The following is a 17,680-nucleotide window of genomic DNA, read 5'->3' on the forward strand; positions in this document are numbered from 1 at the left end:
CCCTCTTCTTTTTAGCGGCAGCATCTTCTTGAATGTCACATCTCCATTCAACATTAAGTTAACGTCTCCGTAATCATTGCCATCTTCCTTGTGCACTGTCTCTTAAATTCTTTATCATCTCTTTTTGCAAGGACACTCGGCTATCTTGTTTCTTGTTTAACCAAAATGTTGCAATCCACCTGCTGCCGCTAAAACAAACATAGGGAATGACCGTGAAATTTTAATGAAATGTGAATTAACTGCAAAATGTGGATAGTTTGAAACACATTAGAATTACATGAAAAAAAAGCACCCAATAACAACATAAAATCAAAATTCCTCAAAGCGTCAGATTCTCCATCTGTAAAACGAGCAAAAAATTCCATAGGAATTTTCCAAGGATTTAATGAAATCATATACGTATAGCCACACAGACTTGGAATAAATTCAAATGAATGGCCCTATTTATTTGTTTATGGTGATCTCTATGAACACTGGTGACGTAGGACAATTGGCTCACAAATACTAAATGATAGATTTGGCGGAGACAATTTTTTCTTTCCAATGAAAAGTGGGTTTGGGAGTCCCTAAGAACCCAAGGGCTTCCAAAGGGAGTCAAACCACCAGTCTGGATGAAGCGCTCCCATCTACTGCCACCTACTGAGTGATAACAAACTGTGCTTATAACATGGCAATATGACCTCTGAAAAGTGTTTTCCTTGATTTAAAAGACATCTCTAGTCATCACTGTCTGCATATGTTGTAAAAACAAAACAAAACAAAAACAACAATATCAGCCCTACTCCTAAAACAGCAGGATAACAGCTGTTTCAGGGAGGTGGGTAAGTGAAGCCACAACCCTGAACCAATACACTTGAAATCATGCAGGAAAGGATAAATTCCAGAGCCGTCACATTCTCAGCTATGTTTGCCACTAAGTGCACGTTCAGGGCTCAGTGTTCTGAAGGGTGGGACCCATGTGGTCATGCCCTGCCTGGTCTGTTTCAGAGCACTGTGTCCAGGTAAGACTGTGTTTCTGGCATCTTGACAACCAATAATTGCAAAAGAACTGATCATCAAGAACAACCCAGAGCAAAGTTAAAGGAAATAACAAGAAGGTAGTGGTTAAAGGCTTAACAAGAAAAAGTAGCTGGAATTACCTTTCATGTCCTAGAGATAGGTTTCAAAGAATTCTCCCAATCCACAACCGCTGGGCAGTGGCATCCTAGAGGAGGAGAGAACCCAAGCTCTCATTCTCTCAAAGGCTGCCTTAGAGAGGTAAGAGGTCGAGCATGCAACATGCACCAGGAGTCTCAGAAAAGACTGCCCAACCTGGAAAGCATGTGCCGTATCTCAAGGGACAGCCACTTAGCCCCAGTGGACCTCAGTCCTGTATGTCTAAGCAGTGCCCTCTAATGGTTAGGGCCAGGGTGCCAGAGCCTGGCTGCCTAGATTTACAGCTTGTCTCTGCCACTCCCTAACTGTGAAAACTTGGGCAAGTTCCCTTAATCTTTCTATGCCTCAATTTCCATACCTGTAAAATGGGAATGATAATAGTCCTTATGCATCACACTGTTGTGGGGAGTAAATAAATTAATGCATATAAAATATTGAGAACAACACAGGGCTGTAATTCCTCAATAAATTATATGAAGACAAAAGACAGACCCCTTGCCATCAACTTTCCCAATGTTTGCCAGAAGCCAGAATCAGGATTCCTTTTTCAGGTGAAAGAGGTTTATATGGAAATAATTCTAAAGTTTTCAAAATCCTGTGTAACCCAAAACATTTTTGTCTGGGGGCCACATACAGTCTGCAGGGATCCAGTACCTAATGGCTAGTGTTGTGGGAAGAGCATTGCTTGGGACGCAGATGAGCCTCAGACCCGCCTCCATTCAACCTTGCCACCAGCCCTGTGACCCTGAGAGCATAGTGCCTGGGAACCCGGGATGGCAGGAGTGCACAAGAGTCAGTCCCGTGCCAGATGACGAAGGGCGAGTGACAGATGGCACCTCTGACCAAATGTAACAGAAGAAAGTACTCTCGGTATTTAAATGAAGGCTCTTACACATAGGGGTGTGTGGGAGGGAAACATCTCCCTCCTTGTATCCAGGGACTTCACTCAAGGTCTTTAACATGAGCCATCACGTATCTTAGAGGGAGCCAGGATTCACACAGACCAAGTCCAGCCACCAAAATAGAGTTGAGTCCATCTTTAAAGGACAATGCTTGCTCAATGAGTCTACAATCCCAAGTAGCTACCAAGATTGCCAAAAACACCAGGTGGCGGTTCAGCAGACAGAAGTCATACCTGCTCATCTACACGGAAAATGAAATAGATACATCGGTGAGAGGTAAGTAAATAAACAGCAACATCTGAAAACAACCATTTTGGGAGAAGAAAAAAAAAAGCAAAACACAAAGAAAATGAGTTACTCTTTTTTTTAAAAGTTTGAGGATCTTCCCTTATCTCCATTTGTCTTTGATACCGCTGGCCCATTGTTCTTTCTGCCATCACTTGAAGCCAACCAGACAGATTTATAACGAGATGCTAGTCCTTTTCTACTCTACTGACAAATATGCGGCCCATCTGCCTCCAGTCAATGATGGAACACGTGGAGATGGGAGCAATGAGGTATTTTTAAACACTCCTTTAATGAATTCATTCCAAGGACTTGGCACTTGGTGCATTGAGGGGTGAGGGGAGGGCAGAGGGAGAAGAGAGCACGCACAGGATCTGGTAAATAAAGAGATTTGCCATAATCTGGATTCTAAAACCCTTGCTATGAAACATCCTGCTTGCCCCCAACAAGCTGTTAAGAGCAAGGAGAGAAGTCTGCAAGCAAGGCGGTATATGGCATTTGTTCGATTTTTTTTTTCAGACTTTAAGGACAAGTTCTTAAAATGAGAGCAAAACTAAAATTTTATCTAGAGAGGTATTCTCCTATCTGCTATTGCTAGAAGGTTTTAAATTATTGGTGTCTTATTTGATTAAAATAATCATCGTAGGTCATTGAAACGAAGAGTAGATTCAGTTCCGAGTCGTTAGCCAGTCCCTTGGGGGGAAAATCAGCATGGAAAACTGTTTAGTTTGCCTTTAAATGGGGGAAAACCAGACATCTGGGTATTGGTCAGACAGTCATAGAGGAGGGTTGGGAGGGGAAATTTACATTGAAATCAACCTGTGTTGAGCCTCAAACAGGGAAAAGCTTTGCAATCTGGGATCTCCAGGATTTATGGCACAATGACCCAGAAATTTCACTCAGAGCTGTTAAATATTGCTGGTTTCTGCAACCGAAGCACTACCTCTTAGGCACTTTACCTCATCTGACAATCTCCTTAAATTTGAAGCGAAAGGAGACAGCACCTAATCGTGTTATATAAAAGAGCACAAGAAGGGGCCGTTGATACTGATGGGCAGACCTGTCTTTTGGTTGTTTAACACCCTGGCTCTTCCGCTTCATTTGGTGGAAATCCAGTTTCGTTTGGACTTGGAAATTGTTTCTTGTTAGAATTGATCTTCCACAAGAGGCTGTCTCAATAAACATGAAATGGCTTTTTCATAATTCCATTATTATCTCTTTTACCCAAGGAGGCTGATTTTTATGTTCTTCAAAATGAGAAATGAAAACGGCAGCAAGCCCGAGGCATGCAATACGCAAACCCCTTTGGACCCAAAACCCATGCCCTCCTCCACTGGTTTTCCAATAAGTCCAGTCCGAAAGCTCTTCCTCCCACTGACCTCAACCTCGTTCCCCAGGGGAGGAGGGAGACGGCAATAGTTGTTTTGCTTTTGTTTGCTTGAAATAATAAATCCAGAGGGTTCCCTTGCCAGGGTTTTTCTGCTGTCAGCAGTTTTCTGTTTCATTTGCTTCCTTAGTCAAACTGAAACCCGAGCCCTCGTGGTTGACTTTCGCCCTGACCCCTTGGCTCCTGGGAACTGATCAGAAGACAGATCGCTGCGGGTTCCTAACAAACGTGGAGATTCAGCACTCTTTCATCCCCCCCAGAACGTATTTCTAAAATGTCCACCTCCACATCTAGGCGCTCCAGTATAGCTCAGTCCATAACTGACCCGAGCCTGTCTGCCACCAACCAGGTATAATCACTTTCCAATTTGGGTCAGGGACCTAAAACCGTAACTCTAGCTATGTCTGGGGAACCGGGGGGGTGGGGTGGTGATGGAGGAGTACTCAACTATCAAATTAGATGTTGCTTTACAAGAAATTACCTGTTGGGGCCTGGGAACTACCAAAGAGTCCACTGTTAACTTTTATGGAAACTGGATACTAATAATCCCAGTTCCAAATAATCAGAAACCTCAAATAACCAAAGCAGCTTTTGAGTATACTTTGCAAAGGCAAAGACTGAATGCAGAGGCTGATACCAAGAATATTCCAAAAGGCAATTTGTAGGGTATATATGCCAAAGGTTTGAGAGAAAACCAGTAGTCTTCTCTGCTAGACATGTCTATAGTACACTCATCGATGATAACTGACATTTCCAGGTGATAACCTCAAAGTTCTGCCAAGTCCTGGAATCTTCCTGGAAAGACAACATTACATTCTATACCCCTGTATTCTTAAAGTCCGTTTTCCCTGGACCAGCTACTTCACAGACATTGGAAGAATCAAAAGTGATGATATATACAAATGAGCTTTGCAAGTGGGTGCTGAACAAACATGAGATGTCACTATTGCTTCTAATTGGTAATTGGCATATGTAATTGACAAGTAACCATATCACCAAAGGAACAGTAACCAGAATGGCCAGTTTATCATACTCTCATGTCTCATTCTCGATCAGAGTTTTACTGAAAATACAGGTACCGAAAGCATATAACTGTATTGCTATTTTTGCTTCCTTCTCAGCAATGTGTTTCAAAGCGACAGCTTCAGCCCTGGTAGAAAGCAAAAGCCAACAAAGGCAACTGGCCTGAGGATTCTCCGTGAACTCCTGTTTTTAGGCACATTAGTCAAAGATGTCAGAAGAGGCAAGAGAATCTCACCAAACCACAGGAACAATTTACTAATCAAAGTCGTCGATTGGAGCCAACCCTCTAAAAGCCAGCTCTCAGACCATTTATGTGTTTGTATCCCTGTAGAGTGTCTTCCACGTGAGATCGACCCAAGTACTCGGTACATGTTCCTTGAAGAAAAGATGGAAGAGCGGAAGAGACTGAGAAAGACCAGGGCTTCTGAAAATGTCACCTGCTCCTCAGTTACTGTGATAGTGGGTCACAGATCGTGCTATATGTTTCTCAGCCTTTCAATTTTTTTCAGTTCTTTCATCTCCTAAATATAAGGGGCTTTTTGGGGGGGGGCATCTTTTCTTAACTATGCATCAGTGCACAGATACGGCATTAATTGAGTGTGAATCTTAAAAATATTGAAAATCACTTCTGCTCTTTATTTAATGTCACATCATTTCACAGCTCTCATTTAGGGCAGAGGTGAGATACACATTTCTGGGGGTCTTTGTTATTGCCTTAACCTTTCCTTTCCCCATCTGGCTATCAAAAAAAGGAGTGAGTTGGGTACAGGATTTGAAAGATGACCATTCTCCACCTCTTTCACAGATGTTTTTGAACCTAGCCTTTACACGCAGGGATAAGTCTAGAAGGGCCACGAAGGCAGCCAGAAATGCCTTTATGTCTTCTCTAATATGAAAGACTGAATCAGCAGGGAAAGGCTCTGAGGTTGAGCCATATGGGTTCTTAATATTTAATTCTAGATCCTTGTTTTAACACAATGTACCACCTTCTCTGTACACACGTTTCTTTCTGGAGTATCTTTTTTTGAAGAAATAACCATCCAAAAACAAAAAAAATTCCACACCGCTGAAATGTTAGAATAAAAAGAAGAAATCTCACGCTACCACAAGGTGCCAGACTCCATCGGAGGGACTCCCGGGGAAAGAAGAGGGATGCCTTCTCCTGAACACAGGGAGACCGTTTTGCAAATACCTTCCTTTGCTTGGAGGTTGGAATCTAAAGATCTGACTTTGGAACCAGGACTTTACTCCTATTTAGAGAGCCTTTCCCCAAAATCAAACCTGGGGCATTAGTAAAATTTATTAGAGAGAAATTATGGAAAGGACCAGGACCAAGGATTCTTCACCGGTGCCCAGAGGAGCTGCTCCCCCCGCCCCCAAGCCCGGCTTGGATCCAGGGATCTCTTGCAAGCAGCCAGTGCCATTTCCTTAACTAACCACAGCTGACCTCCCCAACCGGTCCTTTTTCCCTATTTCGGGTTCTACCAAGCCAGAAAACATTCCTGGGAGATACTGACCCAGGAACGTTGTTCTGGACCCTTCCTTTGAGGGATGAGTACTCAAAGGATCTTTTTGCCCCTTGCAGCCCCTCTCCCTCTTGATAAAGGCAGCTGTCACTCGCTCTGGGAACATTCTTACTCCGACTGCTGCCTCACGAGGCAGGAGAGGACTCCGCTGCCCCAGGCAGAATGGGGAAGCCAGCGCTTCACCCGCTAGCATCTGGGGACTCCTGTCCGTGCCCCAAATCACTTCTTTTCCCGCCTCTTCCCGGGAAGTACCCAGATCTCTTCCACTCTTTCTTAGAGCGGCCCAGGGAGATTCCGCCATCCAAGAAAAATGTGCGATCTGTGCAGGCCGGGCATCTACTCCGCGACTCTGCAAAGCTGACATTCGAGGCCGCGCGCGCGGGTCCTCGCCCCGCCCCAGTCCCGGCTCATTCATTCCCGGCCGGTCCCCACCTTCCACCCCGCGCATCGCTCCAAGCGCTGCTCCCCCGAGCAATGTACCCTCAAGAGGGTTTTCTCGTTGGACTCTTCTTCACACCTCCACCGTACCCTTTTAAATCAAATAAAACCGTCGTCTGTCCCCCGCAGCTCCAAGGGTTAATAAGCAGCTAGCTTTGCCGAGGAAAACCCATCCCCTCCCCACCGTCCCGCACCCCCAGCCGAGCCACCAAGGCCGGGTGCCGACGTCCCCGGGTCCCCGTCCCGGATGAGGGGCCACCCCCCGCGCGCGCCCGCTCCCCCGCGGGTCCGCAGAAGAGCCCCCTCACCCTTCGGTGGATGCCATGGTCTGGGAACGCCCCCTCCTCTTCGGCGCGGTCCGGCGGCGGCGGCGGCGGCGGCGGGCGCGCGGCGAGCCGGTGCGGCGTGAGCGCCGGCGAGTGGCGGAGCGCGCTATTTAAGGGGGAGCGTCTCCCCGCCTCCCACCCCCCCTCGCGGGTAAGCCCTTTAGCGCCGCAGCCCGTGCGGGAGGCTCCGGCGGGCGCTAAGCAGCGGCTCGACTCTTCTCCGCCCGCGTCCCGCCTCGGCGGCGCTCGGCGGGGCGCTCGTGGGGCGGGGGGGTGGCTTCCCCGAGCCAGCGCCGCCCCCGGGCCGCCGGGCCGCCGCCACCTGCCTGTGCCGCGGGGCTCCAGGCGCGGCGAGGGGCAGAGCGCGGGCTGGAGGCGGGCGGCGGGGGAGGCCGGGGAGGGGGGTGTGCCGCGGGTGTGCAGGGGAGTGTGTGCGTGCGTGCGCGCGTGTGCCGGTGTGTGCGCGCCGGGGGAGGCGGTGGCGGCCGCTGAGCCCTGGCTCGGCGCCGCCGGGGAGGGATTGCGAGGTTTAGCCCCGCCGCAGCTGGGGATTTGCAGGCGATCCCTCTCTATTTTCGTCGAGAGCTGACATCACCCGCGCCGCCGCCTCGGGAGACTCCTATAACTGCCGCCCCTCGCCCCCCCGTCCCCAGACGCGGCCGCCCCTCGGCTGTGCCTCCCCCACCACCCCACCCCGCCCCCCAGGCCTCTCGCCATAAATTAGCCAAATAAGAAAGGAGGCCTCGCTGGTCGCCGGGAAGGCCTGGGCAGCCGGTGGCAGGAGCCCAGGATCTAAGGAGTCGCTATTGTTCCCCCCTCAAGCCATCGTGGCCCCGGGTCACCCCGCGCCGGGCGAAGCGCAGGCCGGAGCCCGGAGACCTGGGATGCCCCTCCGTCCTCGCCTCGCTGGAGCAGCCCCCGGCGCTCCCCGGCGCTCCCCCTCGCTCCTTGGCACGCTCGCTGCGGCGCCGCGCTCACCCGCACGCACCCTCACGGGCGACACACCCACCCCATCCTCAGGCGTCCCGGGTGCCGGGCCCAGCCGAACCCAGATGCGTGCCCTCCCCCCGCCGCGGCCCGAATAAATCTCTGGCCTTCAATTATTCATCGGGATTAATATTAATGCAGCTCCCGGGGGGCGGCGGGCGGGTGGGCGAGCGGAGTGCTGGGGAGGCCGTGGTCTTTTTTAAGCCTTAGGAGGTTGGCCTCGGGGGCGCTGGCTGGCAAGGCGTGGGGAGACGGCCCAGGCTAGCGGCTGGGGGATGCGTCTCCACCCACTCCTGTTCGCCTTCGCCTTCTGAGCCCCGGGGGCGGCGCACGGAGACAGATGGGCTCCGGCGAGGGAGGGGAGGGTCAGAGAGCCTCCCCGTCGGCTTTGCATAATAATGACGAAATCCGTGCCGATTTTATTATCTTTGGGGCACAGCTCCACCACCTGCCGCACGCTGTGACTGTCGGGGAGGCGAAACCTCGCTTTTCTCCGTCTGGAAAATGGGACCAAAAATAACCCCTTTTGCAGGGCCGCGATGAGAATTAAACAGGCTCTCTCGATAGAGAGATTTGCTCGGTGTAAACGCGCCCTGGAGACGGCAGCGGGGCTTAGCTTGTCGCTAGGAACCTGCTAGGCTCCTCAGGGCGGAGTCACGGAACCCCAGCACCTCGCTGCCTCCGCAGTTTCCTGCCCTGGGGGCGGTGCTCTTCAGTCCCTTGGCTCTGCGGACCCTTGTCAGACGCCAGGTGCGGCTGGCCACTTGGAATCTGTAGGAGTTCTTCCCGGGGACCGGGCCAGGGGAGCGGAGTCCCGCAGGGACCGCTGCGTGGTTGCATGCCAGGCACTCGTATGCCAGAGCTTGGGTCCGTCACCATCTGCCAGTGGAGTGATCCGGGGCAAGTTCCTTAACTTCTCCTCATCCCATAAGCAGCCTGGGAGTAACATTCCCCACCTCCCAGGGCTAAAAGAAGGAAATGAAATGTAAAAGATTGGCAAAGCGCTTTAAAGTCTGGGCTCCTAAAAACTCTCAAAGATTGTTCCGTTAAATCTAAGGGTCCCCAGAGGATGGTTTCTTGAGCACAGTATCCAAGGAGGAATAGGCAGATGAGAGAAATACCACGAAGAGGAGAAATGAACTAAACAGAAGTTAAATAAATAAGTATATCTCTGCTCAGCTCCTCCCTTCACCCCTCTTCCCAGTATGAGTCCAAACATCTTCTTCCATCCATACCTTGCTCCACATGTCCCTTTCTAAACTCTGCTCTCCTCTCTTCCTGCCTGCCCATCAGACCAACCAGATCTAGATCTTTATCAGCCTAGGACCCTTAACAACCCTTCTAATTTTGCATTTTCTTTTTAAAATTGCAATTATTAAATTAATGCATTGATCTGCATTCAATTAAGGCAATCTGGTACATGTATTTAGAAATAATTTGCAGGTGAGGGGCTCCTGGGTGGCTCAGTCATTGGGTGGCTGCCTTCAGCTCAGGTCATGATCCCAGGGTCCTGGGATCCAGCCCCATATCATGCTCCCTGCTCAGCCCAGAATCTACTTCCCCCTTGGCCTGCTGTCCGCCACTCCCCCTTCCACTTGTGTTCACTCTCTCTCTCTCTGACAAATAAAGTCCTTAATTTTTTTTTAATTAAAAAAAGCAAAACTCATAAAAACAGAGTAGAATAATGGTTACCAGGGGATAATGGTTGAGGGAATCCGGAAGATGTTATTTAAGGTACAAACTTGCAACCAGTAGGTAAATAACCAAGAGATCTAAAGCACAGCAAAGTGATGATAGACAACAGGACTGTATTATAAATTCAAAGTTGCCAAGAGACTAAGTATAAATTATTTCCACCACGAAAAAAGAAATGATAATCATGTGACACGATAGAGATGTGAGCTAACCCTAGGTGGTAATCATTTTGCAATATACAAATGTATCAAATTAACAAGTTGCGCACCTTAAACTTAAACAGTGTTATGGGTCAATTATACCTCAATAAAAAGAAACTTGAAAACCCACTCTCGTGGGTTTTGGTGTTAAGGACCTAAGAGAATGCACCTGAATAAGCAAGCATGGCCAAATTCCATGGGAAAAGTGGTTCCAAGTTCTCTATACGTGACCATGTTTGGGAACCCTGCCATCCCATCCTACACTGGAGACACAATTTGCCTTCAGATGCTCTTGGAGACAAGGCCTATTAAATCATGTGGAACATGGCACAGATAATTCTGGATAATAACCATTAGCTAGGAGGAACAAACACTCTTTCCTCGCACTGGAGAGCCCTTACCAACATTCCCATCAGGTCTTCATTTTTTTTTTTTTTTAAGATTTTATTTATTTATTTGCCAGAGAGAGAGAGAGTGTGAGCGAGCACAGGCAGGCCGAATGGCAGCAGAAGCAGAGAGAGAAGCAGGCTCCCCGCCAAGCAAGGAGCCCGATGTGGGACTTGATCCCAGGATGCTGGGATCATAACCTGAGCCGAAGGCAGCTGCTTAACCAACTGAGCCACCCAGGTGTCCCCGATCTTCATTTTTTTAAAGCAAACTAGAGCCATGGTTTCCAACACTGGCCGTCCATTAGAATGCACTGAGAGAGCCCTTTAGAACATAACCACACTCAGGCCACCTGAGATTTGGGTCCCATCAGCCTGCGGTAGGGCCTTAACTGGTATTAAAAAAAAAAAAATTCCTCAGGTGATCGACTACCGTAGCCACTGGACTAGAGATGGTTCAACAATATGGCGCCCAGAAGCAGTTGGAGGTAATTGGTGTTTTAGCCTTTGGAAAGACAAAACCAAGGAAGACATGATACAAGGGGACCCTCCTCTCTTCACATACAGGGAATTGAAAAATCTATCCAGGCAAACACAGAGCTCTCTTCTTAGGTTCTGCACGCAGGGAACACCGAGAGCGAGCCACATGACCTCGGTGCTAGATGAGAACTCAACTCTGGGTCTGGTGGACCCACATTAAATACTGCCCTGAACACATGTTAGACCCAAGTACCTTAGGCTGAACACTTTGGGTACTTAGCTTCTCCACCTAAAAGCTGGAGAATGTAATAATACCCCCTCAGGATTGCCGTGGGAGTAAATGGGATAATATGTGGGAAATGCTTAGCACTAAGCTTGGTGCATCTTGGGTGCTCAGGAAAGGGTCAGCCTTCACACATGGGAGCAGCGGTGTGCGCAGCATACCACAGAGCTCCCTTGAAACCTAGCCTCTGCTAAGCCACCTGAAGTCTGATCCCATAGATTCCTCTGTCCTCACAACAAGTCTGTTGAGAACCCATCATGGTTCTCTTTCAAGTCTCCTAGCCAGCAGCATGAAGTTGATAGAGACTTAATAGAACAGAAAAAGCTCAACCCTACAAGCTAGCAGGAACTTTTTGAATTTTCTAGTTTCTCTGCCTCCTCTAGGGACTCCACGGTTATGGCTAAAGCAGAAGGCATAGGATGCTCTGAGGTTTGCACATAGATTTTTCTTTCTCAGATCTAGCTCAAGGGTTCTCAAATATGACTTGAATAAGAACTACTCTGCAGGGCTGAACACACACACACACACACACACACACACACACACACACACACACAATACACCGTACCCTACTCTGATAGGTGAATGAAAGACTTGTAAAGTTAATTTTTACCATAAGGGATTTTGCTTCTTTTGCCTTATCGATTGGTTACCTAAGGTCTAACCCAAGCTATGAGAAGTGACTTACCGCAGTTGAATCAAGGTAGTGTCTAGGAACTGCACAGTATTCGTGGTATTACCCTACCACTTACTGAGTCCTTGCTGTATCTTCAAAGTACCATACTATGTATAACCTCATTTCACCCTTTAAATGACCTCCTACAGAAGATATTGTTATTAACCCCCTTTTACAGAGGAAAAGACTGAGAGCAACAGAGTTTGAGGAGTATGCCCAATGTTACATAGATAGTGAGTGGTCATATCAGTCAAGGTATTAGCCAGAATAAGTTGGCATATTCGAATTAAGTAAACTGTGCAGAGTGTAATAAAGGGACTACGTAGAAGGATACGAGAAGGGTGTCGGGAAACTCCAAGGGATAGCGCGGATCCCCTGGACTGGTAACAGTAGCACTATTATCTGCCTTCATCCTGAAGGTGACTGGAACTTAAAGGGGAGTGCCGAATGCAGAACAGCACCTTTGCTGCCACAGCCACCTGCTGGAAGGGGACCTGGGAATAACTGACTTGATCTCCCTTCCCTCCTGTTCTTCTCTCCCCTCTGGGCCCCCCTATCCTATCGGCCAAAGGTGGAAGCTGGAAAGCACACTGAAGCATCTCTGGGCGCAGTCCTTGAAGCCTAGCCTCTGGGGGGAGCACAGCAGGACGGAGGAGGTTGGAAGATGGATCCCCAGGACCAATGGCTGAAGCTGGGGGGAGCAGGGAGGTGAGTTTAGGGAATCTTCCTACAGAACCTCACTTTTAACCTCTCTGCAGGGCTATTTGTGGTAATAACAGTGCCATCATTATTGGGACAGGCTGCCCCCTTGACATGCAGGGACCTCCCAACTCAGGGGACATTCCAGCGAAGAAGACTCAGCTACCTTTGGCTAGAAAAGTGCCCCCATGGCCTCAAAGCTTCCAGTCCTAACTTCCACAATTTTCAACATTCTTCTGCAATCGTTACATCGTTATTAGAGCTTAGTTGCACCAAAGGAGGGATAAAGGCTCTCCCTTCTTCTATTAGGTTCTCCCAAGGGATGAATTTCCCGTCTTGGTTCTCTTTCAGATTGCTTGAGATTGGTTACTGCATCTCAGTGTAGGGTGAGGGGGTAGGGGAGGCTCTTAATAGAGAAAAGAAAGAAAAAAAAAAGTCCTACACCATTTTCCCATAAAAGGCTGTAAATAAGCCCATTCCCTCCCATGATGACAACAGAGGAGAAATGTTCCAATGTTCAAAGTTTATCAGAAGAAAGTGACCTAGAGAGAGAAATAGCAGCCAAGTGACCCGGGGGGGGGGGGTTGCCCCCTCCAAAAGGGACGGCGATTTAGTAATGCCTGAGAAATCTAAATTCGACTTTTGTTCCCTGAATGCAATGACCATTTCATCAGACATGCCCTTAAAGATTATTGATGTTCCCCAGAACTCAGGAATGAGAAAACCACCCACCATCATCTCCTTAGCTGAGCCATCCACTGCTAGGGCTCTTTGCAAAGTCACAACCACCCAGCGAACCAATTTGCCTTCTTGGGTGCCACGCAGTTGTTCTGGTAAAGCACGTGTGGGTGCTGCATCAGGCAGGCCCATGTTCAAAGCCCAGCTCCTCCCCATGTGACACCAAGTGGGCCACCTCAGCCTTTGGAGACTGAACTCCCTCATCTGTAGAACAGAAGCCATTTTTGCAGCGGCAAGGATTGTATCTATAAAGCAGATGTCACACGCTGAATGAACACACTGTCTGCCCCATGCTTTCCTCAATTTCCTAAGCTGCACGTCTGGATCTGTCTTTTAAAACTCTGGCCTAATAATTGGGGCAGCTGAATGGCTCAGTCAGTTAAGCATCTGACGTCAGCTCAGGTCATGATCTCAGGGTGCTGGGGTGGAGCCCCGTGTCATGTAGGACTCTGGGCTCCAGGCTCAGTGGGAAGTTTGCTTGTCCCAATCCCTCTCCCTCTGCCCCTCCCCTGCCCCCTACTCTCTCTCAAATAAATCTTTTTTAAAAAATTTAAAAAAAAATAAAGCTTTGGCCTGATAATTAAGACTACAAGACTAGACACCTTTAGGTTAAGGATTTTTTTTTAAGATTTTATTTATTTATTTTAAAGAGAGAGAGGATGTAGCAGAGAAGGGGCAGAGGAGAAGGGAGAGGGAAAGGGTGAGAATCCTAAGCAGGCTTTATGCTCAGGACAGAGCCCAACACCAGGCTCAGTCTCATGACCCCGAGACCACAGCTTGAGCCGAAACCAAAACTCAGGGAAATCAAGAGTCAGACTGAGCCACCCAGGTGCCCCAAAGGTTAGGTTAAGTTAAAAAAAAAAAAAATATATATATATATATATTTATATATGCATATATATATATTATATACATAACACAGAGGGTATACCAAGGGGCCCTTTCATCCAGATAATTAATGTGGGTATGCTAACTTTTCAAATTTGTGAGCTATTTTTAGGATGAATGAAAATTATTGTATAATGTTCCTATTTTAGAGGAATGATAGTATTTTCAACAGCATTAGAGAAACTAGAGAAGCCTGACATGAAATTGAAAATGAGAAGATGTTAGAAAGAGAAGGGGGCTTAGAGAGGTAACCAATAGGTAGGAGGAGAACTTTCCCATGGCAGAGAATGCCCTAGATCAGTGTATTAAGAATGCTGAGGGGGCGCCTGGGTGGCTCAGTGGGTTAATAAGCCTCTGCCTTTGGCTCAGGTCATGGTCTCAGGGTCCTGGGATCGAGTCCCGCATCGGGCTCTCTGCTTGGCGGGGGGCCTGCTTTCTCCTCTCTCTGCCTCTCTGCCTACTTGTGATCTCTGTCAAATAAATAAATAAAATATTAAAAAAAAAAAAAAAGAATGCTGAGGTGGCGGCACCTGAGTGGCTCAGTCCATTAAGTGTCTCAGTCTTGATGGGTTGGTGTAGGCCACCCTCTCAGGGTCATGAGATTGAGCCCCGTGTCAGGCTTTGTGCTGAATTTGGAACCTGTTTAAGATACTTACTCTCCTCCTTCTGCCCCTCCCCCTACTTGCTGTCTCTCTTTCTCTCTAAAAGAAAATGCTGAGGGGGTCACAGCAGAAGTTAGAGCATAGCCTTCAGAATTAGACTGACCTGGGATCCACTTGTCTGTGTTCAGAGCAGTGAGCTTCAAGTTGAGTTCATCATTTCTCTTGCCATCTTGAATGACATTGAGTAAAACACTTAAGCCTCCGGAATGGGGTGGAGATGAACCCTCCCCCCCACCACCGGGCTTGGAGGAGAACCCGGGAGGTAACTTTCCAGAAAGTACCCCGCACTGTTCCTGGCACACGGCAATAGCTACTGTCCACTGCTCTCCTCTCAAAGGTGGTTGATAGAGGCGACCCTTTGCATCCAGGGACACAGCACAGAGAGAGATGAGCCTGCCTGTGGTTCTGTTTGTCCCACTGTGGTCACTGAGGAGAGAAGAAAGGAAATCACTCATCTCCCCGGTGTTGGAGCAGTACGAACACATGTTGAGTTCATTAACAACGCATTAGCCCAAGAGGAGGGAGTTCTATTTTTACTCGCTCTTTACGCTGATAAGAAAGAGATGTTACTTCATAGAAATCTCAAGTCAGACTGAGAATTTGGTCTAAATATAATCCATTCTTGAGGCAGAAACCATCTCATTAAGTAGAGAGCTCGGGAAGACGAAAACGTTTGTTAGCTACACTTATTTCCTGATGGCTTCTAATGGGAGGAGTGTGACTTCATTCTGTGTTCACGGTATGGATGAAAGAGGAAAGGAGACCATGGGGAGAAATGAACTGTGAGTTCTTGGTATATCATTGTGATACTTCAGCATCTCCTAGTACAACATGGCTGGAGGTTAAATGTCAGGGTTGGCGCAAATTCTTTACGGCCACCGTGAAAACCATAAAAATCTGAATTAGAGTGCCTGTCTCATTTTTAGTAGCTTGCTCCTGTATAAAGTGGAAGTACTTTCTGAGAGTGATTCCTGGTGTTTTCATTTCCACCCCCCATTTTCTTCTAATCATGTCTAAGAATGCCAGTTAACGCATCTTTCCTTTTGTTCCGCTGGGATATTTTACAGTATTCCGTAGTGACATCTTTCTGCTGCGCAAAGGGTGGAGAGAAAACTGTTTATTTTCGGGTGATTTCTCCGCTTGACACCAGCTCACCGTGGTTAAATGCAAAATGATTTGGCTAAAGGGCTCCATCAAGGACCCAAGTCAGGCTCTGGTGACCTCAGAAAATCCAGTGATGGGATTAGTTCTATTTTCTCTATTCATGTCTATATGAAACTGCGTGAGTATTCTGAGAGAAGCTTTGTACCAAATCCCAAAAGTATCTTTCTTATAAAGCTATTTTCCTTACTAAAAGAACGAGAGACAGCAACTAGGAAATTACTTCTAAATTGGGATTATAGATTCAGAGATCTTTTTTTTTAAATCGAAGTCAGAATTATGCCTTTGCATAAGATGGGTACATTAGAAGCCGCCCAATTCACTCGGAGGTATCGTTTCTTAGCAAGAGGATGTTGTTTTATGTGTAACACACTCTGTTCTTTGCAAACGTGGAGTAATGATATCCTTTCTTTCTTTTTGGTCTGGAATTACCTTTTCCTAGAAACCATAAATTCAGGAACAGAACACTGTGGGTTTTTTTCCTCTGAGATTTCAATTTCTAATATTATTCTTCACCTAAGAAAGCTATTCCCTAATTTTATCTACTACTTTTATTTTTCTTTGTTGACAACACTCTCCCTCAGACCCAGTCCACAAGCATCTGCATAAATACTCAGCGAATCGGAATACAAATGGGAAGTGAGCCCTAAAAAACTCAGCCATTGAGACCGACTTCTTAAAATGTGGGGCCTCCTCGCCACATCCGGGCAGAGCCTGCCAGGGAGAGCAAGCTCTCCTGCCAAGAAAAGCAAAGAGAAACCACAAATTGCTACCAAACCACTCCAAAATGTTCTCGTCTTTCCAACAGCCCTGAAAAGATAAACTTCCCCAAGCCCTAGGGATCCAAACTATTTCACTCAAAATTTTCACAGGATGCTAAAGAAGGAGAAAAATACAAGGCAGGCGGGAGAGAAATCCCAAATCGAAGTGTCTCCCTTCTTTGCGTCTTGCATCGGCGTCAGCTGTCTTTTATCTCCCCTTCATTTACGATCATTCTCTATTAGAACAATATGTGATTGTGTCAGAGCAATGACACTCAAGGTCTTCCTGTCCAGGTTAGAAGTGCAGTGGAAAAACCCCAAGTCAAAGCCAAAGGCTACACTTGATGGGTTGATGACCTCACTAATAATGTGCTAGTGCACATGTAGGAATTCACAGGGTTTGACACACATGGGGCATCCTGGCCGTGCCCACTTGCCTTGTCCCCCAAGTCCTCCAGGTGGCCAGGGACCATGGGACTCCACCTCCAGCTTCACACTGTACCATCCTCCTCCTCAGGCTTTCTGATCTGTAGCCTTCCTGGTTTCTAGAATTGCCTCAAACCTGCCAGGAAGCCTGCTTCACAACACCTCTGCACATCCGCTTCTCCCTATCTGAAATGCTCTTCTCTATTGCCCCCCCCTCCAACTGGTAGTTAACCCAGGGAGGCAAGTTTTGACCCCACCCTCCAGATTAGATCAGCACCCCATTGCCATTTGGTCTTATGGCACCCCCTATTCTCCTTCCTAGTCCTTACCATGATTTCTCATTTCTGGGGTCACACGACTGAGGGCAAACACTGGGCCTGTTTTGTCTGCCTTTAGCATCTCCATCCTTCACACATAGTAAGCACTCTACTAACTTTTGTGTTTGAACGAATAACAGGCAGGTGGAAAATCAATGAACTCACAATTTTTTATTGAATTCAGGTTGGAAGAGATTTTATCGACTAAAATTCTGATATAGGATGTAAATGTGGAAGGCCCGTTGAGTTGAGTAGATGATGAATTTGACAACGTGAAAA

General features: G+C 47.6%; 1 protein-coding gene across 1 annotated transcript in view; it reads right to left on the reverse strand.

The window, feature by feature from the left end:
- Positions 1-7,385, reverse strand: part of SLC1A2 (solute carrier family 1 member 2) — a 131,697-nt gene extending 124,312 nt beyond the window's left edge. Inside the window, exon 1 of the mRNA XM_032841039.1 lies at positions 7,025-7,385. Within this exon, the coding sequence (XP_032696930.1) occupies positions 7,025-7,041 (17 nt within the window). The 5' untranslated portion in view covers positions 7,042-7,385. The remainder of the gene's footprint in view (positions 1-7,024) is intronic.
- Positions 7,386-17,680: the final 10,295 nt, after the last annotated feature.

This window comes from Lontra canadensis, unplaced genomic scaffold (genome assembly GCF_010015895.1).
Source record: "Lontra canadensis isolate GAN:19392208 unplaced genomic scaffold, GSC_riverotter_1.0 scaffold118, whole genome shotgun sequence".
Lineage (NCBI taxonomy): Eukaryota > Metazoa > Chordata > Mammalia > Carnivora > Mustelidae > Lontra > Lontra canadensis.